At 37.5% G+C, this 18,959-nt stretch overlaps 1 protein-coding gene across 13 annotated transcripts in view; it reads right to left on the bottom strand.

Moving 5' to 3' along the window:
* Positions 1-18,959, bottom strand: part of LOC111868594 (ankyrin-3) — a 276,782-nt gene that overhangs the window by 82,409 nt on the left and 175,414 nt on the right. For 12 of the 13 annotated variants that reach the window (XR_002843539.2, XR_002843535.2, XR_002843534.2 and 9 more), the window contains exons 17-19: positions 16,249-16,350; positions 9,209-9,343; positions 8,960-9,083 (exon numbers count right to left, since the gene is read on the bottom strand). Coding sequence is in view for 10 of the 13 variants with exons in the window: in XM_023859420.2 (XP_023715188.1) it covers positions 8,960-9,083; positions 9,209-9,343; positions 16,249-16,350 (361 nt within the window). In the remaining 3 variants the exon portion in view is untranslated. The remainder of the gene's footprint in view (positions 1-8,959; positions 9,084-9,208; positions 9,344-16,248; positions 16,351-18,959) is intronic. The other variant, XM_023859445.2, reaches the window with a different exon arrangement.

Below are 18,959 nucleotides of genomic sequence, written 5' to 3' on the forward strand. Positions count from 1 at the left end.
TACACACTCAACTCTCGATTACCCGGGGGCAGATAAACCGGTTTGCGGCTTAACCGGGCCTTTTTTGAGGCCTATATGTTGTTTAATATTCAATCACTTTTGTTTCACATGGTGAGTTGTAACACTATTTTCGCACTAGTGTGAACAGAGCTCTGTATTTTGTGGTCCCGTTATGCTAACACAATGTTCTACGGTAGGGGTGAAAGAATGCAAGGAATTGGAGAAAGTTTCAAGGACAAATACACTGCCCCAGTTAGTCTCTTTGTATCGATCTTCAAGTGTGTTAGCAAAATGTCAGGATGTAAAAGGAAGCATGTTGTGTTAAGCATCCAACAGTAACTCGTGTGAGCCGGGCTTCAAAATGTTAAGCAGTGACGAAACCATAAGTTCAGTGGGGGTGCAGCCAGAAGAGCGGGAAGAAAGTGAGAATGAGGAAGATGTGGACAGTGCTGCTAGTAAGAAAATATCACATGGTGCTGCTCTTAATCATTTGGAATCCTTACTAGACTATCTTGAGAGTGAAGAGAACAGTTTATTAAGTGCCAAGCTAATATTACGTAGGCTTCGTACGGATATCCGTAAAAAGGAAAATGCCGCGAAAAAGCAAACAACAATATTAATTTTTTTCTAAGTGTTAAGTGTGAATACGAGTATTCGTAAAAAGTGTTGGATGTTGTTGAACACTGTGATTGAAATAACTAATTCACACTTCAGTATAATGTAAAAAAAGTATTAAATAGGCCATGAGATGACATAAAAATGAGGTTGAGTAAATTTAAATACAGGTAGGCCTATAGTATTACGAAAGTACAGTATTACTGTACTACTTTTAATAAAATTTGTCTTAACCGGGTTTTCGATTAATCATGATTTCCATCCCCACCATTATCCCGGATAATTGAGAGTTGAGTGTGTGTATAAATCAAAATAAACTGATTAAAACTGCACTATTAATACCTAATTCAGACAAGATAATGTCATCTAGAGCTCAAAACTGCCCACACATTCCTAACCTGAGATCCACATCAAGACAGTTTTCAAAACAAACTCATGCCTTCAGAATCTAACCAACTCTAAATCACAATCATACACTGCCTTATGTATAGGTTTTTACATAGAATTACATTGTTTAAATATACTGAAATACTTGCCTAAAATTTGTACAGCTTATATAAAATTACTGTTATTTTTCTTAAATAATCATACTATGGATATATAGGGTTTTTTTAGGTGGAATGGAGTAGGGGAGTGGTGCACGCGCGTGCGCACGCACGCACGCGCGCACACACACACACACACACATATATATATATACGAAGGGAGTTTCATATATAATGCCTCCTATTTTTTTGTGTTAATATGTAACATCTGAGCTGGATGTTGGTGGTGGTGTAGTAAAGGTTGAACTTTCCCACCAATGTACTGTTAGTTTGGGTGTCATGCGACAGATAGTGACAGCAGAGCAGTCTACCAAAATGGCATCTGACATAGAAGTGCGTACGAAACAGAGATGTGTTATCCAATTTCTCACTGCCAAACAAATTGCACCCACTGATATCCATCGACACTTGCTAAAGGTGTACGGAGATGATACAGTGGATGTCAGCATAGTGAGGCAGTGGGTAGAGCGTTTCAATAGTGGTGAAAGTGAAGTGCACAAGAAGCCACGCCCTGGGCATCCCTCCTCAGCTGCCATTCCTCACAATGAACAGGGATAGGTGGGGTGTGATTTTCTTGGATTTCTTGGAGCCTGGTGAAACTGTCAATTCTGAACGCTACAAGAAGACGCTGACTAAGATGAAAGCCGCTGACTAAGCCTGAAAGCCCGCATTTCCCAAGTCAGGCCAGAGAAGCAGAAAACCTTTTGCTTGCAACATGATAACACTAGACCCCATACTAGTTTGGTGACCACCGCGCACATTGCAAAGTTTGGCTGGGCTGTCCTACCACATCCACCATATAGCCCCGATTTAGCACCTTCAGACTTCCATCTCTTTGGGCCTATGAAAGATGGACTACGTGGGCAACATTTTTCAAACAACGATGCTGTCACTGCAGCTGTAAGAAACTAGCTAGCCTCTGCTGGAGCAGACTTATACAGGCACAGCATACAGGCTCTTGTTCATCACTGGCAAAAGTGCATAACGAATGGTGGTGATTATGTAGAAAAATAATTGTAAGTAGCTGAAATCTTGCTCTAATTAACTGTGTTATTATGCTTTCTGTATCTGTTGTTTTCATTAAAAAAAAATAGGAGGCATTATATATGGAACGCTCCTCGTGTATATATATATATATATATATATATATATATNTACAACAGAATGTAAAAAGCACAAACCACCAAAACAAGATAACACAGGGCCACTGCCACCAACAGTGTACGCTCACATAACATCATCATCTACTCTAACGGTTCAAAAGCTAAAATACCTCATTTCATTTCCCCTAAAAGATAATACACACACATGTGACCATTAGCACCAAGAATGCATGCTCATATAACACTGATTTTCCCATAAAGGACAAGAAATCTGAAAACACACATCACTCACCTTGCTCCATTTTAATTTAAGAAAACTATATTTAATAGGATATTTTTTTTAAATAACAATAATTTTAAATAAGCTCTACTAATTTTAAACTAATATTTCAATATATTTAAACATTGTAATTCTACGTAAAAACTTTTACATGACAAGAATAACAGCAATGGATCTATTGCGACACAGCCTAGTAATGAATGAGGACGCACTTTGTTTTTTATAAATGCCTGATGATGGCCACAAGTGACCAAAACATGTAGCAAAATGTCATCTTAATAAAACCAACTGATTTTATTGAAATTTGAGTCTATCATTTATTAAAAGTATATGAGGGTTGGAACTTTAATAGTGGCAACACTGCTGTAGAGACACCATGCAACAGAACCAAATAATGTTGCTCATACCACATGTCATAGTTACATACCTACCTTCCCATATCACGCACCTGCACAGTGACGGAAAGAACAGAGCCTCATGTTAGCTGGCTGTCTGATGTAGTGTTGTCACAATATTTTCGAAACAACAACAATGGAGTTGGATAAAGACTGAATGTGCCCGAGGCCATACAGCACGACAGTGTCATTAAAGTCGTCAAGAGACTCCCAGGGAATCGGCATTGCTTTACAGAACAGTGGCAAGGTGGGTAAAAGCCTTTAATGAGGGACGCCAAAATGTGGCAGACATGCGTCAGCCAGGTCATCCTAGTGTCAGTGAAGAAATGTATGCTCTTTCTGCGTTACTGGAGAGTGAGCGACGCCATACGATTCGTGAGCTGGCCCAAGAGACAGGATTAGCACATATGACTGTGCTTCACATTCTGAAGGAATGCCTAGGCACGAGAAAAACTGCATCACGATGGGTTCCGCATGATTTGACAGAAATGCAGAAATGGCTATGACATGACGCTGCTCGTAACCAGTAACAGCGCTATGAGCATGAAGGAGAGGCTTTCTTATGCCGTATCATTACGCTGGATGAGACATGGGCCAAATCATACAAGTCACAAATGAAATTCCAATCAAATGAATGGTGTCCTTACTGGTCACCGCGAAAATGAAAAGTTTGTCAGAACCCCAGCAATGTGAAAGTTATGGTGATTCTCATGTACGACTGTGATGGTGTTATCCTAATGCATACCCTTCCCCGACAGCAGACCGTCTATGCGCAGTATTACTTTTCGTTTTTGGAATACAGCCTGCGACCAGCTTTGAGAAAGAAGCGGCGACACTTTCTGCAGAACCCAGCCATCTTTTTGCAGGACAATGCTTGGCTGCATGCAGTGCAAGCTGTGGCTGATTTGTTCGATTGATGGGGCTGGGAAGTGCTGTACCATTCACCATACTCCCTGGACTTAAGCCCTTGTGACTTTGACTTGATTCCTAAGATGAAGGAACCACTTCGTGGCATTTGCTTCAGAACTGTTCCAGAGATTCTTCAGGCAGTAGACCGCTCCATTCAAACTATCAACACAACAGGCACTGCTAAAGGTATCCTATGACTTCCACATCGCTGGCAACGGGTTGTACACAATGCTGGTGACTATACTGAAGAACAGTAAAACTTCGAAACATGCATCTATTTTGTATCAGCTGTAAATAAATAGTTGCCGCTATTAAAGTTCCAACCCTTCTAAAATTGTTCTGATCAATGGACATATTTACATAGCAGTTAAGGATTAACCTTCTATTTCTCACATGGCATGCTGTCTTGTTACTCCTTACCATACAACATTATGGAAAGCAGATTTCTAATCACATAAAAAAGGTATATTTATTGTGACTTTTTTTTTTTAAGTCTATGTCCAAATGTGAGATAGGTGCATAAATTCTCAACAGTGGCAGACCCTGCCTATTCACTTCCCCCTCCCCACACGCACATGCGTGTATGGGAAAAGGACAAATACAACTCCCAGATGAATTGCCTCATATGAAATTAGTAAACACACACACACACATGCACACACAAGCGCATACACACACATACAATGGGCTTCTATCATTGTAAACACAGTGCAGATGGCATTTACCAATACGATATTAATTCATTTTGTTAGCAAAAATATACAATACATAATAAAATAATCAACACATGATTTAAAAATTGTGTTAAAATGCAATTCAATTATGGTTGTTCACTCTTATTCAATACAGTTAAAACACTTTATTTTAATTACAGTTCATAAATTTGGGATTATAGAAGTATTTACTTGAAAATACTGTCAGTGTAATTTTTGTAAGAAATTGGAATTATTTTCTGTGGGCCACCAATAATTTGTAATACAAAGTGAAAACATGTAAACCTATGAAAATTAACTTCAACATTCACCATATGGTCCACACATTTGTCCCACGATATTTGCGCATAAAATATTTTATGGATGGACAACACAGATGGTTAGGTGGGTGGTGGGTGGGAGAGCAGACTGGAGAGGACAGTAGGAGGGCATATGGGTGGACAGATGGGCAGATGGATGGATTTCCATGCACACACGCAAATGCACACATGCTCACACCATGTACACATGAAAGATTCACACACACAGTGCCCAGCAAGAAGTGGCTAAATTTCCCAACTTAATGTATTACTAATTAACTGATTATTAGCAAAATGTGAAATGAACATGTCCTAGTCATGACAGTTAACATAATTACTGACCTGCAAAGTTAATATTTTACCCATTCCATTTAAACACAACACTGTGGTATCATCAGCCAAGTTTCTCTTATGCATATTTAAATTTTAAACAAGACTTCACAAATGTAAGTTTTGAGGTTTTCACGGCGATGACTATGAAGAAAGTCATCTTCTGGGTATACGTATACGTTCCTCCGAAACATCAGCCAAAACGAAGAATACACGGCGCCAAAACCCAGAAGACGACTTTCTTCAAGACTTCACAAAGTTTTACTATGTTAGGAAAAAACTTCTTAATTTTACTGTGTTCTACAATGTTATGAGAAATAAAGGGTATTAAACAGTAATACACCTACCATATAAGCTTTAATATATGATGACCCTTATTTCTCTGATGAGGAAATCAGAATAAGAAAGTATTTTTGATAATGTAACTAAAAACTATACTATTAATCAATAATAAACTCTTCTTCATATTTATTCTTAAAGACCCAAAATAAGGGAACCTCTATTTTCTAAGAAGCAGTATTTAAAAAAAAACACCTTGCCTTATATTTGGGGTAATGGTAATTTTGAAACTTCTACTGAATAATTACTGTTACATTTACAGTAATATTCAAAACACTAATCTGTTGCATGTATATCCTACCAGTCATGCAAGACATTCACACCTCACACCAATTTTGATTTCATCTACAACAAATGTTCAAATTTTGTGTCTTCAGCTTCAATACATTTTCTAGCTTGATCACTAACTTCATTTATTGTAGATTCAGTAGTGCTTACACAAGGAACACATCTACTAATAACCCCATCACTATTTGAGACAAATATCAATGACTCTTCAACTACTCTGAAAAGAATGTATGCTGACAAACATTCTTCATTCAATATCACTTGATTAGTAACCTTTCACAGTTTAGCCATTCCCTCCAGGGACAGCCTAAGTAACCTAAAACATTCTGTACATTGGCTTTAGAACTAGAAAGCTGTAGTGTACGATTAATTCCAAAAAGAAAGATGGAAAGAAATTCTGAATGGACTACTGAAGAAATCATACATATGAGATACCTCTGCCCTGACTGATGCCATCATACAAGAAGCAATCAAATATTTTCTGAACTGAGTTTCCTTCCCCATTACAACAACATTCAACCTTCTTTGTACTTATATGCCAACACCAGAAGCCCATTTAACTCTTTATCAGGTTTGTGTCAAAGTAATAACCAAGGCAAGCGGCCTCCGTAGTCTAGAGGTAACGTTCCCACCTCATGACTCGTGATATGTGGGTTCAAACCTGGCAGAGGTCATGGAATTTTTAAGGGCGGAAAAATTCAGGGAACAAGTCCTCCGGGAGGGACTTTAAGCTGTGGGTCCCGTGTCATAGCTTTACAGCACATAAAAGAACCTCATGTCTCAAGGAGGCCTCTGAGCCAAATTATCGGACATTTACCACCCAACAAGAGTCTCCAACGCCTTTGGTAGATGGGGGAAGCATCAGGTACCGCTGAGCCAGTAGAGGCCGAACTCGCTGGCTGAGTCAGGGCTGATGGCACACACCAGTACCGGTAGGGTATAGAGACTGGTAGAACATCAAGGGGGGGGGGACGTACAATAGACTACTAGTCACGGTGCATGGGGAAACCCACCCCCTCCAATAATAATAATAATAATAATAATAATAATAATAACTAAGGCAACTGGAAACTGCACCGCTGAAGGCAGTCCACTCCTCCAAATGAATGACACAACTACTTCCCTTGTTAATACTGTTTAATTACTCAAAAGCAAAACTCTGTTAACTTCCTTCAGGGAAGCAAGGAGTCCTTTTAACATTACCAAAATTTAATGTTCCAAAACAAAGGCCTGATTACTTTAGACAAACATGTGGAGTGCAGCCAAATCACCTCCAACTCAGATTAATTTATGATGCCAAGTTCCCAAGACAAGTACTCGTATCTTGTGGGAGCACACACTTCATCCCCAAAAAGGATCTGAATTGATGACATACCCACCCAGACAAGAATTCATCCCCAATTGGGTGATTTTAACTAGCAAAAGTCATTATGCAATCAGCATAAGCCAAACACATAACAACTCTTCAGAATAAAGCAGTTCCCATTGATAGAATTTGGTCTCCCACATGAAAACAGTTACACTCTTCAGTTTAGTGTTCAGCTACACCCTTCTGAAGGCAAATGATAACAGCTACACTTGTCAAGAGACAAAATTCAAATCTTCAGAAAGCTACTGACCTGACTCCCATAGTGACACTGTCCCCTTCTAGTTACTCAAACTGAATGTAAGTAAAGGCAACTGTCTTCTGTCCAGATATAAGGAACAAGTCATAACTTGCCAAAAAATCAGTCACTCCTTCTGAAATGACTTAAAGAGGACAATAGTGTCCAAGGAGAACTGTAACAAGTTTGGACTGTCACAAGGTTTTACTACACCTAGTGGCAGAAGTTTGTGCTAGGAGCAGTAATGGAGAAAGAAATTCAGTCCAGAAAACTATATGACTGCACCTCATACAAAGTATTTTGAAAGCCTGTAAGTCACAAACTATCAAAATTCACCTTCACTTTGCCAATCAAACTCTTTTTCTGTTGTAATGTTATGTCATGCTGTACAGACTGGGCATGGCAACAGCCTCAATAGTGTGGCATTTCTGATGAAAGCCAAAATTGTGAAACCAGCAAAGGCAGCTGTTGCTAGGGAATGGCTCTTCAAACATGCCCATTACTAGGGAATGTCCTTGTAAACACTGCATGACAGCTGGTTCCCATGGTAACAGAAGCACCAAATAATTACAGGAAGCAATGTTTTCTCTGTGGTCTGTGTTGGGGCTATATAATGAGGACTAGCTGTCTTTACGACAGTGTCTTGAGACAGCAGCTAGGGAGTGCAGTTCGTGAGCTGTACAGGAGTGAAGGATAGCCCTTGTTAGAAGACTGTAAAGAGGCAATGACTAGTGGAGACAGTGACAGTGAACTGTAAAGTGCAGTCACAAGCTGTGTTTAAAAGAGTCCAATAAATGCAATTATATTTTCAAAACCTCTTTTTCATCTCAGACATGTGATAATACAGTATGTGCCAAAACATACAGTACTGAAATGAAAAGACGTCCTGTTAATACCACTGTTTATTCACGTGAAGGCCCCTTGCACGACAGAACCTTCTCAAATCCTGAAGAAATGGTCCAATCACAATGTCTCTGCAGCATTATTGGGTGACAGTAAGAGCACTGCCTTCCTCATCCTCAATGAAATAGGGGCCTAATATATCGTGTGCTGAGATGGCACACCATATCGTCACACATGTACTATGTAGCGGTTTCTGGATAACATCTTGCAACTCAAAACCAAGGGGGCGAGTTGTCTGGCGACCACTTCTGTATGAGCGGAAATAATACTCAACTATGAATACTTTTTCCTCCGTCGAGAGACCCATTTCCAGCAACAACTGCACAACTTCCTTTTCACTACTGGGAACACGTGCGGCTGGAGCTATGCCCCGTCGACAAACTTACAGGCACATTCGAGATGCACAAGTTTCAGTACTGTAATTTTGGCGCTTACTGTATTAAGCCAGGGATGCTGAATTTTAACCCAATTGTACCTGAGGCACCCCTGAGACATAAAAGCAAACACTAATTCTACATTCCTCAAACATCCACAGAATGCACATACTTTTTCATATAACATGACAATAATTCTTACAAAAATTACACCAACAAGTTACATGAATTTATTTAATTTTGGCATGGGCCAGGTACTTACCCCACATGGACAGGCTGTCTGTAGAGGTCCACATTGTCCGGAACATGGTTGCTGGCTGCTGTCTGATAATGCTCTCTAACCTGGAGGGGGCTCAACATCAGGTCACTGACCCCTAGTGATGGGTCTACAGAAAAAAAAACAAGCACATAAAACAAAAATTTTGTTTGCCTACTCACTAAAACTGACACTTGGAGATAAAAAAATGTCACCAGATTATACTTATAACTCCAAACAGTAAACAGTAGTTACCCATGGAAACTCTGTTGGATTCAGCCCTTTCATCTCTTGTGACATCAATCTGCAATGAATCATCACCAAGAGACTTCATGTCATCCACGGTCATGTAGCGGTAGTGTTGCTGGTCACTCACCAAAGGGTCTTCACCTGGAGCGAATCAAACAAAATAAATGAACCACATCTTACTGGACAAGAGTAAAGGCTACAGAACAGAACAACAATTCATAATATTATGCATACATTCACTACTGTGTTGCTGCACGGAACAGTGTCAGTGTGCTACTAAGGAACCAGAAAACTGCACATCCCACATCCATAAAGTACTGTCATACTGCCTGCTTATGAAAGCCCAAATAGGCAAGAAGATGGAGGCATTATAATTCCCAAAAGTCTGGGCTTTTACCCAGACTACACAGCATCACATCCAAGATGACAAAATTCTTAGAAAGAGTCTTGACTTAAGTACAGGTTACAGTACAATGATGCAGTGTGTGATTTAAATGTGTCTGTCACTTCCCATAACATCTAAATGAACTGGCCGATATTCATGGAATACACTGTGGACATTGTGCTTTCAGAGGCCAACACACATTTTAATTTGTTAATTCACTACCATAAGCAACACCAATGCTGAAATTATGTGAAACTCCGAAGCAGTCACACTGACATTCTCATACAATTCTATATTAACTGCCTGATGGAACTGATGGGATGAAAAACAATTGTGTGTAAAAACTTCACCTGTTATGTGGGCCAAAAACATACATATTTTATACATTCATACACGGAAAGATCTAGTCAGATGTTTCTATAATTACTGTTACAGTTTAATTCTGACCAGACAGCAAATGAAGCAATAGGAAGTATACTCATTACCCTAATGCAATGGCTAATACATACAGAAATACTCCTTATAGATGCAGAAGCACTTGCTACAATGATCCAAGCTAGTTTAGTTGTTATGAAATGACAATTTAAAAACAGGCTGTGTTTAATGAGTAGAGAAGTGCCTGAAGGCAGCACTTGCTTTATGTGGTCTCTTCAAGAAGTTTTGGAACGATTTTTTATAATATTTTTGGACAGGCCTGCAACTGAGTGAGCCTTATCACCTTCAAAGTACTTCCCTCCTGCATCGATGCACCGCTCACTGTTGCCACTTCTGGAAACAGTTCTGGTATGCCTTTTTCGGGATTGCTCACAGCTCCATTTGCAAATATCCCATAACTCTTGAATTGTCTGAACTCTCATCCTTCCAAGTGGCTTTCAATTTTGGAAATTTGAAAAAGTCTGCCAGAGCCAGGTCAGGTGAGTACAGTGGCTGAGGAAGCACAGTTGTGTTCATATTGGACAAAAAGTTAGGAATCAGTAGCGATGCATGAGGTGGCACACTGTCATGAGGGAGGAATCAGCAGTTGTTTCTCCACAACTGAAGTCTTTTCCTCCTCACATTTTATCTTAGACGTTTCAGCACTTCAAGATAATACCAGTGAGTCACTATTTGCCCAACGTAATAATTCATGATATGCACCACCTTTGATGTCAAAAATAATTAGGAAGCACACCACTAGGTAGTACAACTTACCTGACACTGGTATGACGTCAAGTTTCTGTGCTATTTCAAAAGTTCTGAAACTTTTTGAACAGACCACGTATACTGTAAATTACACAAAAATTGCAGAGAGTGAGGTGATCACACTAACTACTCATCTGCCTGCTCTGTTATACTCATCTGGAAAGTTGGTTTATGACACTCCCTATCCTGTCAATCTAGGAAAAAAATGTTTAAATTTCTTCCAGCTGAGGGCCACTCACTAGTGGCATATTAGTTGAATTCTTACAGAACTCAATGCCCATATGAATGAATATTCAGGCCTAATCTAGCTTGGAACATGTTCATACATACCTCCATCTAAACAAGTGTGTTTGTGGTGCAGTTTGCAGCATATATTTTCAGAAGATAAAAGGTCATATTACATTGCACAGACGTGTTATTGTGAAAGCAAGTACAAGGTCAACAAAGTATTATTGCATAAGTGAGAAAAGGATAAGAAATGAAACATTTTAAGTGATGAAACTGGAATACTGCATGTATCTACCTATATACATATTTTATTCCCAGGAAAACTAAATCATATTACATTTGTAAAATGGGGATCTCAAATTCATGCTAACGGTTTCAACACACTGCAGGATGCACAGCCATATTTTGTGACATGTGGAACTAAAGAAATTAAGAACTGACAATATTCTTTGCTTGTAAATCTTGACAAGTGTTCCTTTTCTTTCAACTTTCCTGCCATTTCTCATATAATAATCCTCTACTGATACAGTGATGAAAGTGTTGCAACTTGCCCAACAGAATATGAGGGGTACCCTTCATCGTCGTTGGTTGAAACATGTAGTGCAATGTACAGAAACTTTAAATAAGGTTTAATAAGATCACTGTGTGACGTAAGAAATTTTACATAAATTTTAGACGCGTTGCACGTAAGATGGTGAATCAGAGACATTTGTTGAAAAATAAATTATCTGCAACAGGATGCTACAGTATATTATTATTCACAACCTTGCCACTCTATACCCAGCTTCCAGTAACCACTTAATAAAAGAACAGCTGAGCCTCAGAGCAAATCTGTATCCTGTGAAGAGAATGTCTGCCCCTGTCATGAACCTAAACCTGATTCCCCAACAGTCCATCCTGTAACCTAGTCCCTAAACTGACTGAGCTATACCAGACTGCAACTGAATAGTTCAGTTCAGGTACATACTGAAATTAGAAATGACAAAATATTCAGTTTACAAATAGATGGGTATAGTATGCAAAATTACTTCATACCCTTCTAGGAGAGAAAGAAAGAGCACTGTATTACAGAAATAACTTGACCCCTCTACATACAAATTCATGCACATAATGGTCTTGAAATATGTCCCTCCCAGGAGAGGGCATATTTTTAGATTTAACTAAGTCCTTTGATGTGATAAATCATAAATTACTGCTTTCTAAATTGGAGCTGTATGGACTTAGAGGAAAAACACACTCATGGACGAATTCATATCTTACTGGTAGAACTCAATGTGTGGAAATGCAGCATTTAGATGAAAAGACAGCAAATATAAAGCCATTTGCTTCATCATGTAAAGAAAAAAATATGGTGTACCTCAGGGTTCTGTTCTGGGACCCCTTCTGATCTTGTTGTTTACATGTGATTTGCCTCAAGCTGTTCAAGATGCTAAGGTGGTGTTATTCACAAATGACACAAATATATTACTCAGAAAAAACCTCCCATCTTTAAAAGAAAAATTAGAGAAAGTTATGAAACAATTCTAAAACTTGTTCCTAACAAATAATCTTATAATAAATACAAGAACGATTAAAACAGGAGGACCCAGTTTAACTCATGGACCCATTTTGTATTTAAAAAACAAAGAAATAACTTATTCATCAAATTAAAATTTTTTAGGTATTTATATCATAGATAACTTAGGCTGAGGCACACATATACATATCTCTGTCATAATTTAAACAAAGCTCTTTATTTGATTAACACCTTATGGGACTTGGTAAGTTTACCAATACTAAGAAATGTTTATTTTACTAAATTTGAATCTATACTGAAATTTGGTATTATATTTGGGGGGGGAGTAAATAACAGTAATAAAGTCAAATTACAGAAAAAAGGTCTAAGACTCATTAAAGGAGTTAAAAACAGGGTGTCTTGTAGAAGTTTGTTTGATGATTTTAAGATTTTAACAGCAACTTCTTTTTATACATGGTAGCATAGTTGGTTGAGGGACTATGCTACAAGCTGGAATGTCGTGGGTTCAAGTCCTGATGAGGTCATTGAATCTTTTTTTCAGTTGACCTAATCCTTCCAGCTGCACTATGGCCCTGGGGTATACTCAGCCTCTTAACAGAAACGAGTACCAGGAATTAATTAAATAAATTTCCTGGGGAGTAAAGCGCGGCCGGCGCATAAGGCTGACAACCTTGCTGCCATCTTTGAGCCGATTCTCTAGATAATGTGGGACCCTCAACGTCTCACAACCTATGGGTCTGGTACAGGGACAGCTTTACTTACTTTTTCTTTATATATATATATATATATATATACACACACACACACAAGCGCGCGAGATCTTATGCTTTATAAAAAAAGAACAATATCTACACAAGTCAATAGTATGACCTTCACAAGTATAACATTAAAGGAAAACAGGATTTGTATATAGTACAATTATGCAACACTGCTCATTGCAAAAAAGTGTAATTAACATGGGAATGAAAATACATAACAGCTTAAGTTTTTTAAAAATAAATTACAGTTATTTGTTACAAAACTATTTCTATTCTTTGAGGGAGTTTTTTAGTGATAGTGATGGACGGTAGTTTGGATGCTTGGGTTGCTTTTGATGAGATGTGGATGAATATAAATGGTTTAAGTGTACATGCTGCTTTGTATTAAATTGTTGGGGGGTTCTCACCCGGGTTTGCTAAGCTTCAGCAGGGGGACACTGATTCTAAGATGATTGTATTTTCCTTTGTCTTGTGTATCATTTTGTACATTTTTAAGAGTTATTGATTGACTTGTAGTGCTTAGATGGTTTTAACTGACTTGTCCAACTGTACTTGTGTAACAGTTTATGCATGTTAAATAAATAAACTAAATTCAAATTAAATCAAATTCCGTTATACCAACTGTCTGTCATGCTCTGTATCTAGGTACCCAACAGATGAACAAAAAATGAACAAGAATTAAAAAATGTAAAAGCAAAAGCAGTAATATTACTGAAAAATAATTCCAAGTACAATTTTAGGCCTAGGCAAAAAACTGATCTTCTAAAGTCTGGTTAGGCCTCAGTCATGACGATTTATATCAAAATTTAATGAATAAAATGGCCATAATGCAAAATGGCAATACCCAGTATTATTCTCATTTATTTTAAAGCAATCTGAAAGGAATGATGGCCAACTACTCAAATTTAACACCCACAATTATCAGCAAGAAGAAACCATCCCACAAAACCAATGGTAACTTTTCAGATCAGTCATGAACTGTGGCATTCATCCTACAGTATGTGATACTAAACAACTTATTTTATAAAACATCAATAAAACAAGTTTTTGTCCTTTTTGTTCATGAAGAGTCCATAACAAAGAAGATAAAAACTAGTATCGATGGTTAAAAATAAACTGTTATACAATACATAATGTGCTGAGTACAAAACTATTAAAAATATTTTGTTTGTTTGTTTAATCAATAACTTTTACAGACTCAGGGGCCTTGACTAAATATGATCAGATTGCAATTACTCAATCACCACACTCCCCATGAAAATGGTAACAATATGTGTTAAGGTACAGCTTCCTTTTTATGACTATTCCAGTTTCACCAACTTGTGCACAATGTTGTTAATGTAGACCCCAACAACAAATGGAACATACTCATACGTTGTCTCCAACAACACTATTTATTTACTTTACAAACATGCACACAGTTACTTTAATTAATTAGGTGAATTTGGGGGGGGGTTATAAGGAAAGACAGATGTGAAGTGTGTGCTGAAAGGGTATGATGCAACCAGTCTCACATGTGACTCAGTCACAATTCAGGATGAAACTATTCTGGTTAGAGAAGTTATGGCCTCTTGTGTGTCTGTCATTACAAATTTTAGTGTGAGCACAATACAATTAAACCACCAAATGACTCTCAAGCATCTCTTCAGCTGTTAACAGTTATTCACCTGTTTACAAAATTCCTTGTTGCTACAGCAGACTACCCCTCAGTTGACCACCACCACAAAGTCTGTGCCCAGAAAAATCCACATCTTCACATTCTATACTTTTATATATGTCAAGTATTAATAACCACAAAAATAAAAAAATTCTGGACTGGGACATAACTTCAAATCCCAGCTTTAAAAATATATTTATAAGAAACTGAACAGCTGGAAACAACTATGAACATTGTGCCCTGTAATACCTGAACATGAATAAAACTTGGTAAAATAAAAACTGTATATTTTTCATGGAACTTACAAGGAAACATTTATGGTCTTCTAATGTATGGAACTGTTTGGTTGGTGAGTACCAATTGTTTATTTTAACAATCTTTAGCTTTTTACACATCTTCCTTTCACTCTTTCTTCTTCATTCTTTCACTGTCACATCTAGCCTTACAAAACAACCCCTTTTAGGGCCACTGGTTCCCACTATGCCACCCTCCCCCAATTCATATTTACTCTCCCTCTTCATTTTAGTTTTGTCTTTATTTCATTTTTCTTCTTTTATTTTACATCTTTTCCTCTGTTACTCATTTTTCTTCCTCCATTAACTCTTCATTTTCTCCCTTGGCATTTACCCTCATAAACAGTCCATTAAGAACTTCTAGCTCCTATTGCACTGAAAATGCCAAAACTATTCAAAATGTAAAAAAGAATGATGTGACCTTTTGTGTGGAAACACACACAAATCTGTACTTTTAAATCATGTTATGTGAGCAAATATTTTAGCAGGCAAATTCAATTTTTATTTTCAGTACACTAAAACAGATCATTTTTACATTTTAGCCAATGAAACTGATAACATTATTTCTTGTCCATATGTCTAGATCCAGATTCTCCTCTCAGTCTGAACTCTACTGCACAATTAAGCATGGTAATCTGTAACTTCAAGTTAGCCGACAGTCACGTTTGATTAACTGAGCTCTCATCGCTGCTTTCAGCTCAAAATCTGACAGCAGTCCCAATACAAGATTTTATGAAACTTCCAAATGTAAAATCAGAGAACCATGTACAAATTAGATACTAATTATGGCTCAGAATGCTCTGAACTTCAGATTTTGAGTATATATATTACATCTCCCTTTCACAACTTGTGAATCAAAGGAAAATACAGAGCATTACCAGTATTACCAAATTTATTTTGAATTTACTCAGCACTTTGAAACGAACGACACACCTCTACCTGGCCAACAGTTGTGTGAGACTGATTGACAGACAAAACAAGAAGAAACTGAATGAGGTATGGACTGGAAGAGAGACAGTGAACTTACGCGTGTACTGCATTTGACCTTGGTAGTAAGGCAAGTAGACATGTTGTGCGTGGGTTGGTTTCCCGTATACATTCATCGCCATATCCAACATTTCATCACCACCTGCATGTAGCGTACATATGGGTTTGGGATTAAGAGTGAGTGAGACAGAGAGACAGATATGGTCAGTTGACTACCCACACACCTAAGAGGATCATTCAACATCACTACTTAGCTTTACAACGCAGCTCACACAAAGAAGCTTGTCTTCCTATTTACTTCATTATTTGCTTTCTTTTATTGTTATCCTGACATACCATAAACTTGAGTAACTTGTACCATCAAATATTTCATTCAAAAATAATATTTTTTTACTAACTGAAACTGTGCTACCTGGATTGCTAAATAAAATTTAATGAAAGGACTCTGCATTTTCTGTCCACTTATAATGACACACAATAATATTAAATGGGACAATGTTATCACTACACTGGGGAAACTACACACTATAAATATTCATACTACTCTAAAGTAACATGGACTAAAAATAATTTTGTTACAAAGTCAGTAACAAATATCAGTGAATACATTATAGCAAGATTTCTTATTTTTACTGCAACTACAATGTAGCTGCTGTTACTCCAGGTCTTGGCAGCTTGTGTGAACCACGTGCATTAGGTATACATGGTGCAGATCTATCCTGTATAAACACCAATTTCCTAACTAAAGCAAACAATCTTAATGTTCCAATACCACTGTTAAGCTTGCAGAAATACCAGCATGCAAGTTTTACTGTGACACCAACACTAGAAACATACTAGAGAAAGTCACAACAACACCAGTTACCAGCTTGTCATATCATGACATGATCTGGTTAATGGTTTGTTATCCAAGTTAGATTGTGTCCAGTCACTGTGGACTGATCAAAGGAAATAGCAATGTAGGAAGGGACCACTTTCAGCACAGCACTTAAACTATAAAAAGCCAAAATATTTCAATTTCACAATTCTGGATTATTAAATTACCTTCATAAAATATATGGTATAGGTATGGTTCCCTTATAATAAGCACTCTACTTCCTTAAGTACAGATTCTTCTTAGGCCAGTAAAAGTACTCCCCCTAAATTCCCAGTTTTGTCAGTCTAGTGTTCGTGTATGCTGTTACCAGCATGCAACAATTCTGATGGACAGGAATGGTGAATCCAAGCAGACCCCAGCAGGTACCATGACACTATTAAGCATGTAGATGTTCAACTATACAAACCTTGCATACACAGATGCAATGCTTATTTCTCACACCATTTTCAATGTATCAAACCTCGGCAACACAATTGTAACTTCAGCATCCTTGGCACCAACATAATTTTCAGTATGATTCTGATAGTATTTCAATACAATAGATGTTATATTACGTCAGCTTATGTACTCTTAACCAATTAAATCAGGCCCAAGCTAATTTTTAAGTATTATATCATATTTATTATATTTTAGGATCCCATTTTAAGTGTTTGTGTTTTGTGTGTGTGTGACTGTAGAAAGAAGAATGCAGAGTAATAAGATAACTCATCAGTTTATATCTGTGATATCTCAAATATACCATGTGCTAGATTTTTGACTGATTTTCTATTTTAAAAAGACACAAGAACAAAAAATTTTAGATTGTTAGCTTCTGCCAAAAATTATTTATCCATTTCAAATTCCATGCCAGGATAGACCCAGCATTCCACCTATATTGCACCAAAACTACAGCATGATGACAAAGAAAAATGAGTCACTCATTCCTTTCACTACAAAGTATCCCACAGTGAAATTCTGAGTGGCGCTTTAGTGCTGTATTTTAAGGTGGCAGATTACAATTCATCTTCATTCTCAATGCATGGGGGTACAACCTTACATCTCTATCACGACAATGCAAATGGGAGTCCTGTACCTGTATTTTCAAATAACTATTTCTGCAAACTAGGTGAAACTGATCAATGTCACTGTGATATGACACACAGAGTTTGTAAAACTTTTCATTCTTATCAAACTGTACAGTTCTGACATTTGATTTTGAGTTTATTTTTGATAGTATAAGAACATCCTTAAATCTACAAATTTCCTGTTGACAATTTTGCAAATGAAAGTAACAATGTTATTTCCATTCTTGAAAAACTGTCCATAGCTCACACACCACTCAAACACAAACAGTTCATGGTGTTATGTTGACTGACTTAAATGTGCAAGTCTTCCAACACAACTGCACAAGATATTTTTGGTTTCATGAAAAGTTGATATACATAATTATTTTTTAGAATGAACATAAATATATGTCAGTAGAGTTTTTCTTTCATATTCCTATTAACCTTATCCTTTCTGAAACTGAAGGAACCAAATTTTCAACATAGTGCATATATAGTCACTGGCCCTATGGTAAAAGAATGCATAAAAGGAAAACTACCAATATCAAAGCCCACCACTGGACATCATTCTGAGCCTCTTCCATCCAAGTAAGATTTAAAAGTTTGTGAAGATGGTATATTATGAGTAATACAGTTACTGACTTTTCTGATATTATACACTGTCCTGTTTTTTATTTAAAACAAAGTTTCAGAGACTGGACTCTGCCTCTGCCCTCAGGTAAAGAGCCTACTCAGGTGGGCCCAACTGAGTAGGCTCTTTACCTGAGGGCAGAGGCACAGTCCAGTCTCTGAAACATTGCCTTAACCCCTCAGCATGGAATACCGATCAGT

Source organism: Cryptotermes secundus, unplaced genomic scaffold, assembly GCF_002891405.2.
Source record: "Cryptotermes secundus unplaced genomic scaffold, Csec_1.0 scaffold280, whole genome shotgun sequence".
NCBI classification, from domain to species: Eukaryota; Metazoa; Arthropoda; class Insecta; order Blattodea; family Kalotermitidae; genus Cryptotermes; species Cryptotermes secundus.